The 18201-nt window shown below is 43.3% G+C and overlaps 1 protein-coding gene across 1 annotated transcript; it reads right to left on the bottom strand.

Annotated features, from left to right (window-relative positions):
- Positions 1 to 638: 638 nt before the first annotated feature.
- Positions 639 to 15495, bottom strand: FAM241A (family with sequence similarity 241 member A). Its single transcript, XM_054294289.1, has 2 exons — positions 15394 to 15495; positions 639 to 2651 (listed from the first exon to the last, which is right to left on the bottom strand). Exons 1-2 carry the CDS (start codon positions 15493 to 15495, stop codon positions 2406 to 2408), a joined length of 348 nt encoding a protein of 115 aa, XP_054150264.1. The 3' UTR covers positions 639 to 2405.
- Between the last annotated feature and the right edge of the window lie 2706 nt (positions 15496 to 18201).

Here is an 18201-nt window from a genome sequence, read left to right as displayed (position 1 = left end):
GAACTGAATTGATGAGTGCAGCAGCCACAGTTCTGCTCACACTGAAAGGTCACATGCATATAAACAATGTCCTCACTGAGGCTGTTGGTCACACCCGTGGTTCACTGCTCCCCCTTCCTTATGTACAGAGCCCAATCACCACTTCAAGGAAATACCACATGCCATCTCACAGCACAGCACCTTTACACAACAGAACTACTGCAACAAGGCTAGCACAGATACACTTCTTCCTATGGGATGAAGAGAATTAGATGAGATCCTCTGTACAGTAACAAGATTGTGGGAAGAAAGAAAGGATTTTTTTTTTTACTTTTAACAACAGGATGCTTTTGTAATACAGCCCTTTTACAGGAGGAGAATACACGTAACTCCATCGTTCTAGCTATACAAATCTGCAAAGATGTAAACAGATGTTCTCCTTATAGGGGACTTGAAACAAACCCAAGGCTTACCCCTAGGCACTTCTGAGTACAGAGCTCCTGGCTCTGAGTTCAGCCTGTACTTGCTGTCCAAGGTTTCCCTGCCAGCAGCAGAACTATTTAATCAGGTGCCAATCAACACAGGTTGCCATCTAACTACACAGCTGGGCCTCAGTCCTGCAGTCCTGCTGCTGAAGCAGAGCCTCCTGAATCCACATCCAGAGAGGTGACCTGCCTCCTCAGAAGGATACTACTTGCTCATTAGAAAAGCACAGAGATGCATCTAGAGACGGCATTTCAGTACAAAAGACTCTAGAGGAGCTGGGCTTTCATGTTCACTGCCCTAAATAACAATTATTTTCCTAACAGGAAAGTCTATAAGAACTGCGGCCAGGAGTCCTGGAAACAGCCTAACAGACAAAATGATCCATGCAAAAAGCTGGACTTGAGAATCCAGCAGCAGGAATGGGACTATAGAGAACCCTCCCTTAACTTTAAATGTCTTTGAATAAGACAACATCTTCAACTAATTTATTGTTGTAAAAACATTTAGGAAAAAAGTCACTGCAAAAGGTTGAGTAATTTTCTGCAAATTTAACATCTCCTATTACATCTCTTTAAGCAAATATGTAATTTCACTCTACCACAGATGAAATCAATTTTTCAATTAAGTTTCTTGCTAAGAGTAATGTACAACAAATATTAAACTGGTAGCCTATTTAGCAGCAGTGGTAAAGTATAAGTAGTAAAGATTCTGTCCCACTTTTCTGTTTCTCTTCAGGAAAAGAAGAGAAGTTGGAAATACCCAGCACACCCCTAGGGTGGCTACTGGGGAGTTGAGTGAATTTTGCACCCACTCCTGAATCTATTTAACCTATTCTCTAGGCTGTGTGTGACATACACCTGTAGGTAGGCATTTTTGCTGCCTAGTATGGAAAGGAACCAGTTAAGACTACTAAATAAAATGACCACCTGGTTTCAACTCCACTCTTGCCTTGCATGACGAAACAGGTTGAGTTGGCTTAGGTGCACAAAACTTTAGCCTGTGTAGGCCCACACTGCAGCAAATGTGAGAAGCCTTGAGAGATCTGGTCTGGTATCTGGTTGTTCAGCCACTTGTCACACCACCCAGAGGAAGCAGACAACATTCATGCTGTCTGGAATGGCAAGTGTCCAACACTGCAGCTGGAACTACCTACAAACTCCATGAATTATCCAAATATTTATCTTAAGAAGTAGGGCTGGGGGAAAGAGCAAGTACAAAAAATAAAGAAAGAAAAAGAGCAGCAGGAGCTGAGTACATTTCCATAAAACAAGGCAGTGCTACACTAGACTGCTTGGCCAATGTAGGCCTGCAATTTCTCCTGAACAACAGCTGAAGTCTTGTCTGATGTCACTAACATTAGTATAAGGGCATTTTGCTGCTACAGCTTGTTTCCTGGGGGAGAGCTTACTATAAACTACATTACCCAAAGTTGCTTTTGTGTCTGGAAATTGTACTCATCTTACAAATGCAGGTTTGTTACCAAATCTCCCTTGCACAGATTTAGCTTTTCAGCAAAACACTAACAAATTATGCAGATTCAGGGAACAAACAGTACATGAGCCCTCTCAGCAGCGAAACAGAGCACAAGAGGACACACAAGTGTTCTCTTAAAACCAGACATGAAATTTTCACTATACAAAGCAAGATCATGGGGAGAGTAGAAGGGAAAATGAAAAGCCAGTCCTTTGGCTAAGGCCCCAAGAGCGCAGAAAACAGTACATTTCACACCATTACATTACAAACATCTCCTTTCTTCCTCCTAAAAGATGTAGTAGGGCAGTGCTGATTTGGTTTAAAATGTAATTTTAGTCCCCATCACCAGAAGTTCAGCAATTTGAAGCACTGCAGCTTTTGATATACCACCCATTTACATAAACACATAAATCCACTGACATAGTGACAGTGTTGAAATGCATCATCCAAATAGTATCTATAAAATTTTACTGTTGTACATAAATAATGACAAGGCACAGAACAGCCACCAGTCCAAGAGCTTGTAGGCCAAGAAACCAGAGCATAACCCAGAAGAATATAATTATCACGGGTTCTACTATCCGTTCTCCAAAGTACATCCTTGTGAAGCCTATTCTGATAAGGCTTTTGTTTAGTTCTCCAAACAGAGTTCCCATCTTTTTGTAGTCATCTATCACAGGTTCCGTGCTGTGGTTCCTTTGCTCTTGGTGGACCTGTAGGCAGAAGACAAAAAGAGGAAATATGTTGTACAATTTTATTACTGTGATTCTGAATAAGTCTCTCATCTGTTTCTATCTGAATGCATAAAACTAAGATACACATGCAATAAATCTACTTCTTAAATCAAGAAATTGAAAATACTACATAAGTTGTGACCTTGTTACAGTGCTAAGGATGTAATTTGTCCAAACCTGGGACATCTGAAGTGGTGCTACAAATACATGACACCCTCCCTTCCCTTCAGATACCACTCCAAAGGAGGTGTAAGGCTCTCCTGCAGGTCATACATCTTACCTGTCTGTGCAACCTGCCTGTGGTTGTCAGGGCAACCACAATGGAATGAGATGTCTCTAATTCCAGGGAGGGGATTTGGCTGAACTATTTCCAGAACATCTCCAGAACTACAAGAATGATATCAAACTATTAAACATGAACTATGAAGTGTTTTGCACTGAAGCCCAGGGAACTGAAGGGCTGCTAATCACTGCTGAAAGAAGGGCACTGGATTTGACCAGGAAAGTGACAAACATCTGTCCCAATGTTGGTGTAAGAAACCATACAAGTCAGACAAAGGAAGACAGACTAAAGGATTGCACAGATGCAAAGTGGTGGTATAAAAAAGCAAAGGGAAGGAGAAACAAGTTCTGGACATTTTGTGAAATAAAAAATGGCAGAGCAAATGTACAGGAAGGCAGAGATCCATCTTTAAATGAAGATGCCACAGGTAAATATCAGTGCAGAAAATAGGAACGTTTCACCATGTAAACTGTAACTACATTAGAGTTTGAGATCCCATCTCTCTTCCCCAGTGTCCAGAGATTCTTTGCACAAAACCTTATTGCCTTGTGTTTGGGTATGACAGGGCAAACATGCTTTCAAGATGATGAACATGAATCTTCTAATGCTTCCATTGGGCAGCAGTGAAAACACATACAGCAGGTACTCATAAATAATTCAGTCGACTGATCAATAGGTCCTACAAATTGCCCACAAGCTCTATGTGCAATTAGTCTACTCCCAGATTCAGAGCAAACATGTTCCATCTTCAAGGATGAATGCTATTCTGCATCCCTTGCTCCATGGCTTGGTCTTGGTAGAGAAACAGAAATTCCTTTTCACACCAGTGCCAGGCTTTCCATTAGAGAGCAAATAATAAAGTGAACTACCATTCTTACAGAAAAAACATACAGCAAAGACCAATGGAAGCCAGTACTGCTCTTCTAGGTCAGACTTTAGGCCACCATGCAGAACCTGCCGGCTGAATGCTCTGAGTAAAGCCCTACAGCTGCTGCTGGAAGAAAAACCCCAAAAGTCCCTCAGCTGAAAGTACCAGTTTTTTTTTTCTTTTTTAAATTTACTTAGTCATAAAGAGTCTGGTTTAAGCTTCAGTACTGAATCTCATAAAGGGACACGTGCAGAAAGCCTAAATAGTAATGTGTTCGTAACTAATTCATAACTAATACTCTGTGGTTCTACAGAACATCCTGAGTGGGCACAACTGGAGCACTGGAGGTTATGTACAGACAGACACTTGCCTGCCTCTTCTCAGCCAACTTTGCAGGCCCTGGTTGTTTTCTCCCCCTTACAGGATTTTCTTCAGCATATTAGCTTTAACTGTGCTTTCTTTAATTCAATTTAATTCAAAGAAACATTGACTCATCAATAATCAATGTTTCAAGATCAGTCTCTTCCAGAGAAGCAGGGCCCCTTGTGAGCCCCTGTAAACTTGGCAGAGCTGGGGCACACAATGGAACTTTCATCCCTCCATTCCTAAAGAGCACAGGGAGACATATAGACTCTTAGCCTAAGTGTATACTGACCACAGCAACTAGGGGAAAAGAGAAAGGATGCGCTGGGAAGGGAAAATAAATTTATTTGCTTCCTGCATGCAGAGACCAGAGAGAGCATGTGACAGATGATGGTGGAGAGGATCAGAGCACAGCTCACATCAAGCAATGCAGAGACCCCTTCTGAGAGAACAGCTGAGAAATCACTACATTTTCTAGTCGTGGCCCGAGCAACCAGAAGGGGGGAAACATGCACATCACTTCTTCACCCCTGGCTTGTTAGTGGCACTCAGCAAGGTCCTGGAAGCCTTCCCACAGAGCAAGTGCAGCACTGGCCAGGAGGCTGCCAGCAGGCACAGGTCTGCAGGTACTCTGCAGCTCCCACTGGGCTAAGCACGATTAACCACACGTGTTCATGCCAACTATGCCATTCCTGCTATGAGGAGCTGTAGGACACACAATTGCCCTTGCAGCCCTGCTTGCTTCCATAAGCTAACAGCAAGAAGTTGCACACCTTCTCTTAAACAAACTAAACACAGTAAATTCCACCTCACTTAGGTTGTCCAGGTATTTATTATTTTTTCATTACCCCTCCCACACATTCTCAAACAAGGGTAGATTCATGGATTCCAAAGCGATTAGACACAGGGAGCTGCCAGGCACAGAGACTGACAAGTGCATGTTTAACTACAGAACAAGTGTCAAGTTATTTTTCCAAATACTTTTCAATAGCTTACAAAACCTTTCAAAATGATCAAGGAAATTCTCAAGACTTCAAAGTCTGCTTTAGTTAATTCAGGCTAAGTATATCTTGCTTTAGGCAACTCAGCAATAAGCAAGTGAAGCTGAGAACAGATGATCAGTCACGAAACACTGATGGCATATTTTTCTTTACTATTGTGTAATATTTCACATGCTGGACAAATAATTTTTTTCAGAGGTGTAGCTAAAACAGGATTAGGGCAAATGCCAGTAATGTTACAATACTCCAAATTGCTAAGGAATAATAAATAAGCTTTAATACTGCAGCTAGAATTTCTCTCACTAACTTTCAGGGCAACAGTAAAATGGCATGCAGCCCCATGTATGTGCCATAGCTCTCAAATCATAACCTCAGAACCAAATTCCTTTTTTTTTCCCGACAAAAAAAATACTTTTCTAAACAATTTTAGAAATTGGCCGCCTTTAGTGAACACACAGTTCCCAGCTGACTCTTTAATTTTTACTGAACTATTTTCATAGGGCTATTTTCATACTAATCTTGCTGAATCAGCCTGAAGCTAGACAGACACTACCATAACAGACAAAATGTGAAGGGAGAAATGTACCCATTCTGAGCAGCTCACCCCCCTTGCCTCTGCAAAACCCGAGCTTCCTGGTGTAAAAGCAGAAGTTTCTGCTGCAAAGTTGCTATTTTAAAATTCAACAACCCAGCCTAGGTTTCGTAACTTTTAAGAATCGATTGTGTACCAGGAGGGAGCAGAGGGAATCTCTTGCTCTGCACTAGCCCCAGAGAAAACATGTTTTCCAGGCTTTGCCCAGCTGCTCTTCTCCTCATAATTAGATGCCATGCAGGGGGCACTCCCAGACCTCATCTGCTACATCTCAGAGGGAATATAAGAGACAGCCACTTCACTCATTTGTGAAGCACAGGAGTGATGAAGACATTGAGAGGGACTGGGGAACAGCAGCGCAGCCAGAGATCTAGATGGATGATATCTCCTGAAAAGAGAGGAACAGCAGCACTGCCTTCCAGACAAGAATCCTCTTTCCCCCTTCCTCCAACTGGCTGAAAGACACTCACCAAATATACACATATGATATTATTCCTGAAGGAGAAAGGAGAACAAGGCTTTCCTAAGTGAATAAGTGTAAACCAGAATGTATTAGAAATGCTGATTGCATTTGTTTCCTAACCTAATGTTTCTTATCAAATTACTGCAATGAATTACTTTTTATTATAATTTAAATTAATTTTACATCAATATAATTTTATTTTAGACTTACTGGGATGACTTAGTCTGAATTCTGAATCTATCCTCTGTCAGTCTGAAACTATTCCTCCCTGTCTTATCCCTACACGCCCCTGTAAAAGGTCCCTCTCCAATTCTCTCCTTTTAGGCACTGCAAGGTGCTATAATGGCTCCCTGGAGCCTTCTCCAGGCTGAACAGCCCCAACTCTCTCAGCCTGTCTTAACAGGAGAGGTGCATCTTCATCACCTCTGAGCCCCTTCATGGCTCTCTTCAGGACTCATTCCAACAGGTCCATGTCTTTCCTGTGCTGGGGGCTCCAGTGCTTGCAGCACTCCATACTCAATTTTGTATATGGTTTTTTAATTTTTTATTTTAAATTACTTAAAGATAAAAACAGAGTTATCACACAGAACAGAAAGGGAAGTAGCTGATCCGCTCCACTGCTCAGCAAGCGCAAACAATGTCCTTCACAAACCCATTGGTACCTTCAGGTTCCCATCAACCACCCCATTTCCTCTAGTCTTTTCAGATGTTTGGTATTTTAAAATTTCCCTCCCTCTTCAAAATGGCACATTTTCATCAGCAAAGCCATGGTCTGCTGTCTCCCACTGTTAACTGACAGAAAGTCAGAACCTGAAGATCCAAACTCTGAAAAGCTTTTATACTGAAACCTGGAACTAAGTTTTCCCCTCTGTTAAGGTCAAATAGCTTAGGGGCTTTGATGCTTCAAGGAGAACCATGACAGGCCCTCAGAGATGCGATGCAGGATGCCATAAAATCACTTTTTTGCAGAATGAAACCCTACAAGGAGGTCACAGAGGAGCTACTAAGTGCCAAGTTCTGCCTGCTTCCAGAACAGCTGATGCTCCTTCATCCCTGAGGTGCTTCTAGAAGAAAATCCTCCATGTGATTAATCTTTTCCTTGACTAGCTTTAAAACAACAAAGAAGGTAAAGTCCTACTCATCCTACTGAACCCAACTAACATCCGGCTGTGGCTTTTCCAGTTATGTTTGTCATCAACATAACACAAAATTCCCTGTGTTCTGACCACTAACTACCCCTGCTTGTGGCAAACTTCCATGCATTCACTGAAACTCACTGCTTCCTAAACCCAGGGAAGCACATGGTATGTCACGAGCAGAGGCTGCTCCACACCAGCCTGACAGGACAATCTTTATCTTGCTTACCCCCTTCCTATCAAAGGGTGCTTTGACCAGGCAGTGAAACATGAGATCCCATCAGAACATCCTGCCCCCAGAAAGAAGCCATCTTTGCAGGGAGTCATATGCTATTCCTTGGGAGAGAAGGATAAAGTTAGCACTGAACTCTTCTCAATGGCCTACGTCTGATCCCTGTCTGCATCTCCTATATGCAGCCAGTTTATGGTCTTTTCCCCTCAAATTGCTGAGAGCACACAGTTCCTGCCCCTGACCATTTGCAGATCACACCAAGAAAGTCTGCCAAGCCTATGGAGGATGAAGAACACAAATGGATCCAAGGGGGGCACAAAACTACCCTACACACATGGGAAGTTATTTTCATGTGCCTAATAAAAAAGAGCATGGGAGCGCAGATTTAACATTTATTTTTTCTGCTGGGAGGATTGAACAGCTCTAAAGTAACCACAAGTTTCAGTTCTGTAAGCTCACCCCTGATGTGGCCGTGTGGAGAACTGGTATAGTTATGTTTTCCAGGCATATTATCTGCTGAAGCAGCAGCTTGATCCACAGTTTTCCACACTTAGCCTAGGAATCTTGAGATGGTGTGTTTAGTTTGGGATTTTTGTGTGTGTGTGGAAAAGACCCACCAAGTGACTTTCACTTGAGTGAAATCATTGGATAAAGTACAAGAGCCTTTGTTTTGTGGAAGGAGGGAATAGATGAACACAAGGAACTTGCTCCACATGAAGATTCAGGATGTTAAAAAAAAAAATCCATTCAACCACTCTGAAGGTACAAGATCCATTGAAGCAAACCAAGTAGCGTTCTTGTCTTTGGTCATGACTAATGAATAGAAGAAACCTCAACAGTCTTCTCTTGTTCAAACAACCTGAAAAATTCCCACCACAGACTTAACAACAGCACCAGACTGAGTACAAGTCTATAATTGCCTCTTTTCTTGCATCTACTGCCTGAAAGGGCATTAGACAAACATTGAACTCCAATAATAGAGGAAAAAAGACCAATGAATTGGGAAAATAACTACTCTCCACGTAAAAGCTTATGATTTTACAGTCAAAAAAGTGCTGCTGGGCAAAGAAGGCAATGAGAAAGAACACAAAAGGTACACACAATGTTCATCTCCAACACAGAAAAGCAGCAGTGTCTCTAAACTGTGTGACATACCTCCAATTGCAATTCATCATACATACAGTTATAAAAGAAAGAAAAAGAATGGCATATTTAAGAGAATTATTTCCACATTATAGAGAAAAGACATCGCTTCTGAGTACCATAGCAAGCATGTGTTTAATTACATCTAAATGAGACATCAAAAAAACCCTGTAATAAAGAATGCAGGGATGACTTCTGAATGAGATGTTTAAAAAAATCCAACCCTCTAATAAAGAAATGCAAGGATATCACATTTACACACCCATCTGAACATTTCTTTTTTTTTTTTTTTCAAGTAAGAAGTTTTCTCTGCAGTATTTCACTGCTCACTATCTATTTTACTCCAGTCATGGTTATTTTTACTCCAGGGAACAGGTGGTGTGTCTGCTATCTGAAGCCCACAGACACCTAAATGTCAAAAAAGGCAGTGAGATATGACTTTAAGAACAAGCTTACTTTCAAAAACATAGGAGCATTTTTCACTAAGTTGGGATGTTAATGTTCAGAAGAGAGTGCCTCAGAGTTACCTTCTACAGAAGATGAAAACTGAAACTGAAAATGCTTCAGGGCCACTCATCATGAAAAAAAAAAAAAGAGAAGAAAGTGAGCAGATGACAGAGACCAGGATGGAAGAAACCACAAGTCCTCTCCCCTCCAGAGTAAGAGACCAATTTATCTGGGTGCAGAAAGGGACACACCAGCCAACATGCAGCAACAAATATTTAATAGCTGGGTAGCCAGCCATGGAAGTCCTGAAGGAAGGACTGATCCAATCTCACTGTTACTCAGCCATATGACCACCCAGTGGATTGCCATGGACAGGCTCTGGAGATTTGCAGCCAAGAGCAGGTTCCCAGCTGGTGGCCTGCTCTCTATGCAAGAACAGCCTCACCCCATTGCAGGGCACCAGCACAAGCCCTGCTGATGCGCTGGCCGGGTGGGTGCTGCCTTTGTGTTTCCTACTCCTCCACATATGCAAAACAGTTTTATTACTGGTAACGCCTGGCACCTGATCAGAACCTCACTCTGCTTTCTTGTACTTAAAAGATCTCTTACACTTAATTAAAATAAAGTGAAATTTGCCCAAGAAGGGCAAATGAGTTTTTGGCAATGTTTCTGATTTTCTTCCTCTTTACTACAGGAAAAGACCAGTCTCCCTTTGCATCTTTTGTTAGCGTAAAATTAACAATCAGTATTTAACCTCGTAAACGTAAGCAGTAAAAAGACCTTGATATTGAGCCAATACACGACAAAGATAACACAATTAATTTCAACTGCCTGGAGAAAAAAACCCCAAACTACAAACCAGCTTCATTTCTCTAGGCTAATTTTAATTTGATATTTAACTATGAAAAGATCAATAGATTTGGAAATGAGGAAAAAAAACCTCCCTCAATTCCAGATGAAAAACAAGATTGAACAAACTAAGTTTAACTTCTTCCTCTGGGAAAAAGAAGGAAATGCAAGAAAACTAGAAAAATTCTTAATACCAAAAGTACTTTATAGCAGCTATCAATAAAAGTTACATACTTAGAGGAAGTTTAAACAGATGATTGCAAACCAAAGCTTGGGTTAACATTCATTTTACAGCAAGAATCTAGAAATCATTTATAAAATTGAGACAAGATGTTTCTATAGAAACAAGCAACAACATAAGAAAAGCAACAGCACTGGATTCCCTTCAGTCAGCTTTTACAGCAACTCAAGTTTAGAATCAACAGTTGCTGGAACAAACTCTGAAATGCCAGGAGAAGTTTTGTGCTAAAGAGATGAAAAGGCTTTTCCAGATACTTTAACTTGTGCATGGGTAGAACAGAGATAGCTTCTAAAAGAATAGAGGCTTCCCTTGATAAACACAAAAAATGTCCCATGATTTCACGAGTAAATTCCCCACTAATACAGGACCAGATGAGAAAGTGTGAAAGACAGGAACCTGGAGGGTCCATGGGAGAGGAAACCTGCCTGCTCCCATGTCAAGATCTGCTGCCTCACTCCCCCACTTCAGGATGCTGTTTACACTCCCTGCTCCTGCTACTGACCCTGAAACTTGATCTCGTCTGCACTGCAATTTTACATAGAGACTAGATCAAATGCAGTGTCTAATCCATCTTTTCATTACACCTGCAACATTTAATTTCCATTGGATTTCATTTATCAGGGTCCCCTACTAAAACTGGTCAGCTTGACTCAGCACAAAGGTTTGCAACCCCTGTACATTCAGCATGGTATCAAATGCACTGGCTTGCTGAAAATCAAGAGCTGTTAATTTTGCCTTTTAAGGAGAGGCTATTTCTATTCACCTCTATTTCCAGAATACTTTTTTCTTTAAGAAAATGGGATTTTCCCATCATTCAAACAGAGCATATTATCCTAGCTACTGTAGATGCTACATATTGTTGAAGGGTTGGGGTTTTTTTTCTTCAAATACTGTTAGGCCCCAGAAAACTTAATAATGCTCTTAAGAAAGTTATTATCATCTATTATTTTATAGTTACAAACCTCGGCAACAGAGTTCATTTATCTGCAGAGCCAGAACAAATTTGGGATTAAGTCCTCCTTGTCGAGTACGATTACTTTCAGAAACAAATTCCAACAACTGTGAGCAGGAGAAACCTACAATTTTCAGATTATCTCATTGTAGAATAAATTAGAAATAGGTTTCCAGCCTTAGGCATTGCAAGTTCCCCATATAGAAGTACTTTAGATAATTCTTGATCATTACTGACTTATGACTGAAAGTGTGCCATTCTGAGCAACACAGCACACAACCACCCAACAGTGGAAGATGAAGATTTTACACAAGGCATACCACGGGTCTGTTGATATTATTCTCTAGTTTTGTTTCTGCTCATCCTCCCCATTCTGGAGAAATACTAGTGATATTGTAAAGATATTCAAAAAGTTCAGGGCTTGAACTTAGTTGAGACACCCATATCTCCTCAACAAAATTCTCAATTCTCAAAGTCCTTTTGTAACAGCACCTCTAAATCTGAAGCCATCTATTAGAAGATAAAATACTCCATGTACAGCCATAAAACACTGTTCAAAATAATAATAAAACATCCCAAAGGCTTACAAACTTAGGTTAATGAAAAGATGATAGTCTATGCTAATAAATCTACTTGCAAATACACTTATCACATATTAACTCTGCACTTAAACTTTTTTTAGAAGCCTTGGTTTTACACTTGAACAGCACTGTGGATTCTGTCCATCCCAAGCCAGTGTGGAGATCCTGGCCTCACTGGAGTAACTGGGAATTTTTTTATTGCCTTCAATTTTGATTACAAAGAACTAAACCCCATTCTTGCCCAGACACAGAGCTGCCCACAGCTCTCAGTACAGAAGGCAACCACAGGAGCTCCACTGTGACAGTGTGGCTCCTAAGTCCCTCTAGACAGACAGGGGCTGTGCATCCCACTGATACCACCTCGTGCCCTGCTGTAGGGCATGTGCAGGGTGCAGGTGATGCAAACACAGGACTTCTGCATCAACTTTTATTAATACACACTCATGCTTTTCTATTCTTATTTAATAATTTAATTTACAGGTGTTGATGAGATTAGAATGCAGTAATGTGACAGTGGCTAACCTATTTTAGGAAGTGGGTTAGAGAAGAAGGCTTGAGGTCCTTATCTCTAGTGATGTTGAAAATACAGGACAATTTATGTGTCTGACTAATAGCTATCAACAGTTAGGAAAAAAAAGTGATCTTAAGGGTCAAAGTAGCAACCTATTCCCATGGCTTCAGGAGCAGCTGAATCTTTGGGTGCTTTCACTCACTACTTCTGAACCCCAGCACTGCAATACAGGACAGGTGGAAGAAACTACCAAGGCCCTGCAGTGCTTTGAAGACTAAAATAGGTGTAATTAGCTTTTCATGCAAACCTACAAAGCACACAAATCAAATTATCATCCAGTTCAGCTTTCAAATCTAATCACAGAAGTAGGTAATTCTACAGTCTATTGCAATAATGAATTTCAAAGGCTATGTTTAATATATAGTTACCTATCCATCCATTTGGAATGTACAGATATGTAACTGTCCATACAAAAATGGACCTGTCAGTAATTTCATTAAGCATGCCTGTGCTGACACAATAACAACTTGAATTAAAAAATTAAAGCCAGAGGGTTTGGCACTAAATAGATTTATTTCCTACAGGGTGCTCTTTCTTAAAAAAAAATTTAAAGGGTGCACTCATTATTACTTAGGTCCTGCTTGACAGAAAGGTATTCTTTTAGTTTTCTGTTACAAGGTATGATGATCTTACACAAATTTTGCAGGAAATGGGAAAAACCAAATCACACCCAGGTTTGAAGCCCCAGATCCTCACCTAAAAGTCTCTCTCAAGAAAGGCCAAAGGATTTTCTCTCATGCAAGCTTTACTTGACACCTGATGAGAGAAATAAGAATTTATACCAAGAGCAAAGCGGATTTTGACTCCTTTCTTTTGCATGGCACATATGACTAAAGCACGCACGCGTTCATAGTTCAGGAGAGAGCACGGAACAGGAAAACACAGGCTGAGGACCAGAGGCTGCGTTGGCAGTGCAAACACCCTCAGCAAACACAGCCTCAGCTGGGCCTCCACCAGACTCCAATAAGGACCCAGCCTGGAAACAGGATCCCTGCCCGCTGGAACGGCAGAGGTCAGCAACAATTCCTCCATGACAGCAAAAACGGGCGGGGGAAAAGGATTATTTTGAGAGAAAACTTAACACACTCAAGAAAGCAAAAAAGGTACAGAGTGTTACAAGGCTTGGTGACACAGGAGCCCCTCCAAATCAAACTAAAACTTTGTTCTTCTCTTGAACAAAAGAATCTGGGACTTTCTGTCAAAGTTTGCAGCAAGTGTAGGAACCACCAACTCCTTGTGTCCTTATGTCTTCCCCACACATAAAAAATAAAATATTTATCCAATTATTATTATTATTTTTACTGATACTTTATCCAATATTTTAATTCTCTCTGATAATTCTTATTTCCAAATCCACTTTATTATTTCCCCAGCTGACTGCACCTCAGCATACAGAAAAACTACTCTGTGCTATGACAGTGAAACATATCCAAGAATCAGGAAGGATTTTCTCCTTCTTCCTTGTGGTATATTTAAAATCTCTATTATCCTATTGTTACACCCCAACTTGTCAGAAAGGTCCAGGATCACTACCTGTGCTTGAGAAAAGCGGAAAGAGAATTTGTCAGCCAAGCGTGGCTGTGGCCACCCAAGCAGTACATTTAGCAGTTTCATTTGAAAGTGTGTCTAGGCACCACTGAAGCAAGCTCTTCACCGGCACCATCCCCTGAAACCACAACACACCCGTCGCTAAGAAGCAGCTGTAAACTCCAGGGAAAAGCTCCTTGGTGAGGAATTACAACTAATTTGAGCACAGTAATGCATGAGATGATCTGATGCAACTTTTGAACCTCTCTTTCCAGGAAGGAGAGTAACCAGAACCAGCAAGTATTCCTTACTTGCCTCCTGTGACATCCTGCAGGAGGGCTTATGGACACAGACAGAACTCTGAGCCTCCCTTGGTGCATCTGTCCCTACCCTACACAGGCATGTGCTCTGCTCTGCCCCATTTTTCTAGAGAAAGGAGCAAGAAGATGCTCTGACTTACGTAAACGTGGCGTAAATGTGGCTAAGTGAATTCTCAAGTACCTGAATCTTTGAAAGTGGCCCGCTTCTAGATGTCATGTCAGGCAAGTACTACCAGACACTTTCCGATATTAAACTATCTCAGCTGTGACATGGCTCATTTATGGTTAACTGAAGAGCATCTTATAAGAAATTTCAACAAAAATGATTAATGCAATCAAAACCATTCGGAAATTACTTATGGATGCGCTCCCGCAGCTCCGTTTGCCCCTGTGCAATCATGAGTGCTAGTATATTTCAGAGCTGATCACTGCATTCTACTATTGAGCATGAAAAAGGTTGTGTTCTTTCTTCCTTTAAATGAAACATCAATAAAGGTGCATTAAGAGCACTGCCTTTGTCTAAACACCGGGACGATGCTGTCTGCAAAACAAAAGCGTGCATGGAAAGGCAGTTTACAGCTAACAATAGGAAAACGGCTCCTAAGCAGAAAGCCCATTTCCATGCCATAAAAAACATAAATCCTGAAGCAGACAAAAAAAAAAAAAATTAAAAAGAGTTGGTGTTTTCCTCCAATTACAGTATATTACGTCTCCTAAGTAATACAGAGACTAAAAGCTTAAAATACTCAAGTGAACGCACACAAGAGCTGAACTACTGGGGGGAATTCCGGGGATGGCAGGAGCACCCTGGTTATTTCCAAGAGATCCATGTGGATGCCGTGCCGGGACTACCCCCGTACATCTGCTCCCATTTTCCTCCAGGCGGACGAAGCGTCCCGGAGGGAAGAACGAGGCTCAGGCGGGCCCACAGGCGGGACACCCCAGCACCAGGCGTGGGCAGCCCCACGCAGGTTGCATAAGCCCCGCCGCAATGGAGCGTTACCCGGGAGCGGCTCGCACGGGTGGGCTGTACCGGGAAACGCCACGGGAGAGGAATCAGCAGCGTCGCCGCTTTTCTGCTGCCGCCCGGCGGCGGGGGCAGCCCCGGAGCCGCGGCCCGCCCTCCCAGACCCCTCACGGGCGGGCACCCACCTGCTCCTCCGGGCGCCGCCGGTGCCGGGCGGCCGCCGCCCCCGCTTCCCGCTCGCATTCCCCGAGCGGCGCTGGCGGCGGGAGCTGCGCCGCCGAGCCCATGGCTGCTCCGCACCGAGCGGGACCCAGCGCTGCCCGCGCTCCCGCCTGCCGGGGCGGGACGGGGCCGTCACGGGGTCCGGGGGAGCGGCGGCACGGAGGGAGGAACGGAGTGAGGGCGGCGCCGCGGGAGCGGGGGGCGGCCCCTGGCAGCGGCCCCGCGGCGGGGATGGGGGGCCCGGGGCGGGGAACCTCCAGCTGCCGGCTCCCGCCTCGGGCTGGGCGGGCGCTCGCTGCTCGTTGGAGCGAAAAATAAACCACCCCAAGCAGCCGATTTCTAAAGCATTTGTTCAAGGCAGGAAGTGCCAGGTGTTAATAAAGCGTTAATTTTAGCACCACTCCTCGTCGGTGTATCCCTGGGGAGGAACGGCTGCTCTTGGCGGTGTGAGATGTGGCGTTCGCTGTTCCTCCCTCGGGAAAGAGGAAACACTGGCCTCGCTCTTCCGAAGCTGCTTGGATCCTGTCTTCTGTTCTTTAAAAGGAACTAATACCCACCAGGAAGAAGGAAACGCAACAGCAGATCCCGAAAATAAGACTTAGTGTATGGACAATGCCAGGGAAGGTTTAGATTGGATTTTAGGAAAAAATTCTTCACTGAAAGGGTGGTCAAGCGTTGGAACAGGCTGCCTGGGTGAAATCACCATCCCTGGAGGTATTAAAAGATGTGTAGATGTGGCACTTGGGAACATGGTTCAGTGGTGAACTTGGCAGTGCTGGGCTAACAGACTCAGTGGTCTTAAAGTTCTTTTCCAAGGGGTTCTCCGATTCTGTGCTAATGAGGTGCTTCTGCACAGGGTGTGCCTGGCGCCCGCTCCCAGCACATCCCTCCCTCCCTCCCTCTGTAGGGAGCCCTCACTCCTGCCAGCCCTGCACGCCTTATCCATGCTGTCCACCCCAGTACAGGAAGAACAGAATCGGAAAGTGAAGCTGGATTTCAATGTGTGGCATTCCCCAGCTGTGGTGGGACCACTGTTGTCATCCTTATGCATCTTTTCTCCTCATCCAGTTCATGCACTATTGGTGGCAGATCTGCTTGGCTCAGTTTTCGTTCCATAAGCAATTAGTGGAGGTGCTAACAGGTTGTGTTAACAGCAGGATTCAGTGGAAATGAGACATCTGGATTAATATTATATGGCTTTCTGGTGGCTAGGTGTGGATCCCAATGTCATTTGGAGCAAATTCTACCTGCTGTTAGCTTTTCCTGTCATTACTGTTGGGCAATAAACAGCAGTAGCTGTTCATAGCGCACCTAAAACCACCACAAAACCCACTCAGTGTGCTGTGGCATAATCACACCTTCAGGCTACAAGCAAAGGTTCTTCATAACTGGGGGGCAATACACAAACCACTGCCCTTGCCAGGCCCCTCAGTCTGGCTGCAGGCGCTGAGGGCCAACACGGGGGGACAGCTGGGACTGCACTGGGGGAAGGGGCCACTGCTCTGCCCACCCTGCTTGGCTGTGGCTCCTCATCCTGATGGAACAACTGGCCCAGTCTGCTCCCCAAAGTGCTGGGTGGCCAAAACCAGTTTGCCCTGAAGGCCTGACTAACTACTTGACCAGAGTTCCCATCCATTACCTATTTGTTTGTTAGTGTTTTTTTCTTAGGAACAGAGAGAAGCTTGAAGCAATATCACACTGTTTAGACAGTGACCATAAACTATTGCAGTCCTGGTGCCATGCAAAATTCCTAGACTCAAGAAAAAATCCTATGGACTACACCACCAGGCACTGTGGTGATACATCTCTGTGCACAATGTGACTACTCAGCAGCAGTGTAGTAAAACATCCCCGAGGTTCTCTGCTCTGTGGGCGATTTGTGAAGAAATGAAGTGTCACACATAGTACCGACATTCTGTAAAAGCCCTCTGGAAAAAAAGTCTTAATTTAAGCATAGATTAGGTGTCTATTTCAGTGAGCTTTTCAGTGCATTTACATCCATAAACCTTTGCTGGGTTGTGTATAACAAAAACACACATTAGAAATGTTTTAGGAAAAGTTTATGCTGAGGCCACCACTGTTCTTCACAGCCCAGCCTCTGACCCCACTGCCTCCTGGGGAGCAGTGACCATCCTGCCAGGAGTACTAAAACATGTTGGCTGGCTTGGTGCTGCTGTTTCTTCCTCACATATCTGCAGTCCCATTGGTTTGATGTTATCTCCCCATAGACAAAGATTCTTCCTTAAATTCTGCAGTGAAGGAAAGTTTGTCATATTTCTTAAAAAGCCACACTCCTTCCTACTGCATCTGGCAGCCTTTGACTGCTTCTTCACATTGAGCAACTCAGTGCAGTGGAACTGCCTCAGGCTCCCTGGCACTCTCCACATGTGAAGGCAATTCTGGGATAACAGATCCAGTGCTCAGGGAAAGAACAGGGACCCAGAAGCCCTCACTGAGATCTTTTCGGATACAGTCACCATTGTAACCTGTCCAACTTCACTAACCTTAAAGAAACCCATTCCCCTTCATAGCAAATGCTCTCATGGCAACCTTTAGCAATTGTCTAGGTGAACTTTCTGAGGCTTCATGTGCTCTGTGCACCGCTGCTGGGTCTGTAAATGTAGCTGAGCTACTGCAAACTGCTCTGTTTCTCCTTTGTCTTTCTGAAATTTGGATTTTTTCCTGATGTTTGGAAGTGTCTGGTAGCTTCAAAAGGATCTAATCACAAGCTGAAGGATCTGTCATCAGAAGAGATTCCCATAATTTAGCAA

The sequence above is a fragment of the Melozone crissalis genome, unplaced genomic scaffold (assembly GCF_028551555.1).
Source record: "Melozone crissalis strain CALT ecotype California unplaced genomic scaffold, PUWL_Pcris_2 ptg000006l_1, whole genome shotgun sequence".
Classification (NCBI taxonomy): domain Eukaryota; kingdom Metazoa; phylum Chordata; class Aves; order Passeriformes; family Passerellidae; genus Melozone; species Melozone crissalis.
This window is presented reverse-complemented; position numbering and strand designations above follow the sequence as displayed.

What these genes read in the sequence shown, in the direction of transcription:
- FAM241A (XM_054294289.1), bottom strand. Translation starts at nt 15,495, where the DNA reads ATGGGCTCGGCGGCGCAGCTCCCGCCGCCAGCGCCGCTCGGGGAATGC. An exon ending in GGCGGCGCCCGGAGGAGCAG is followed by an intron (nt 2,652 to 15,393) that starts GTGGGTGCCCGC and finishes TTCTGCCTACAG; the next exon opens with GTCCACCAAGAGCAAAGGAA.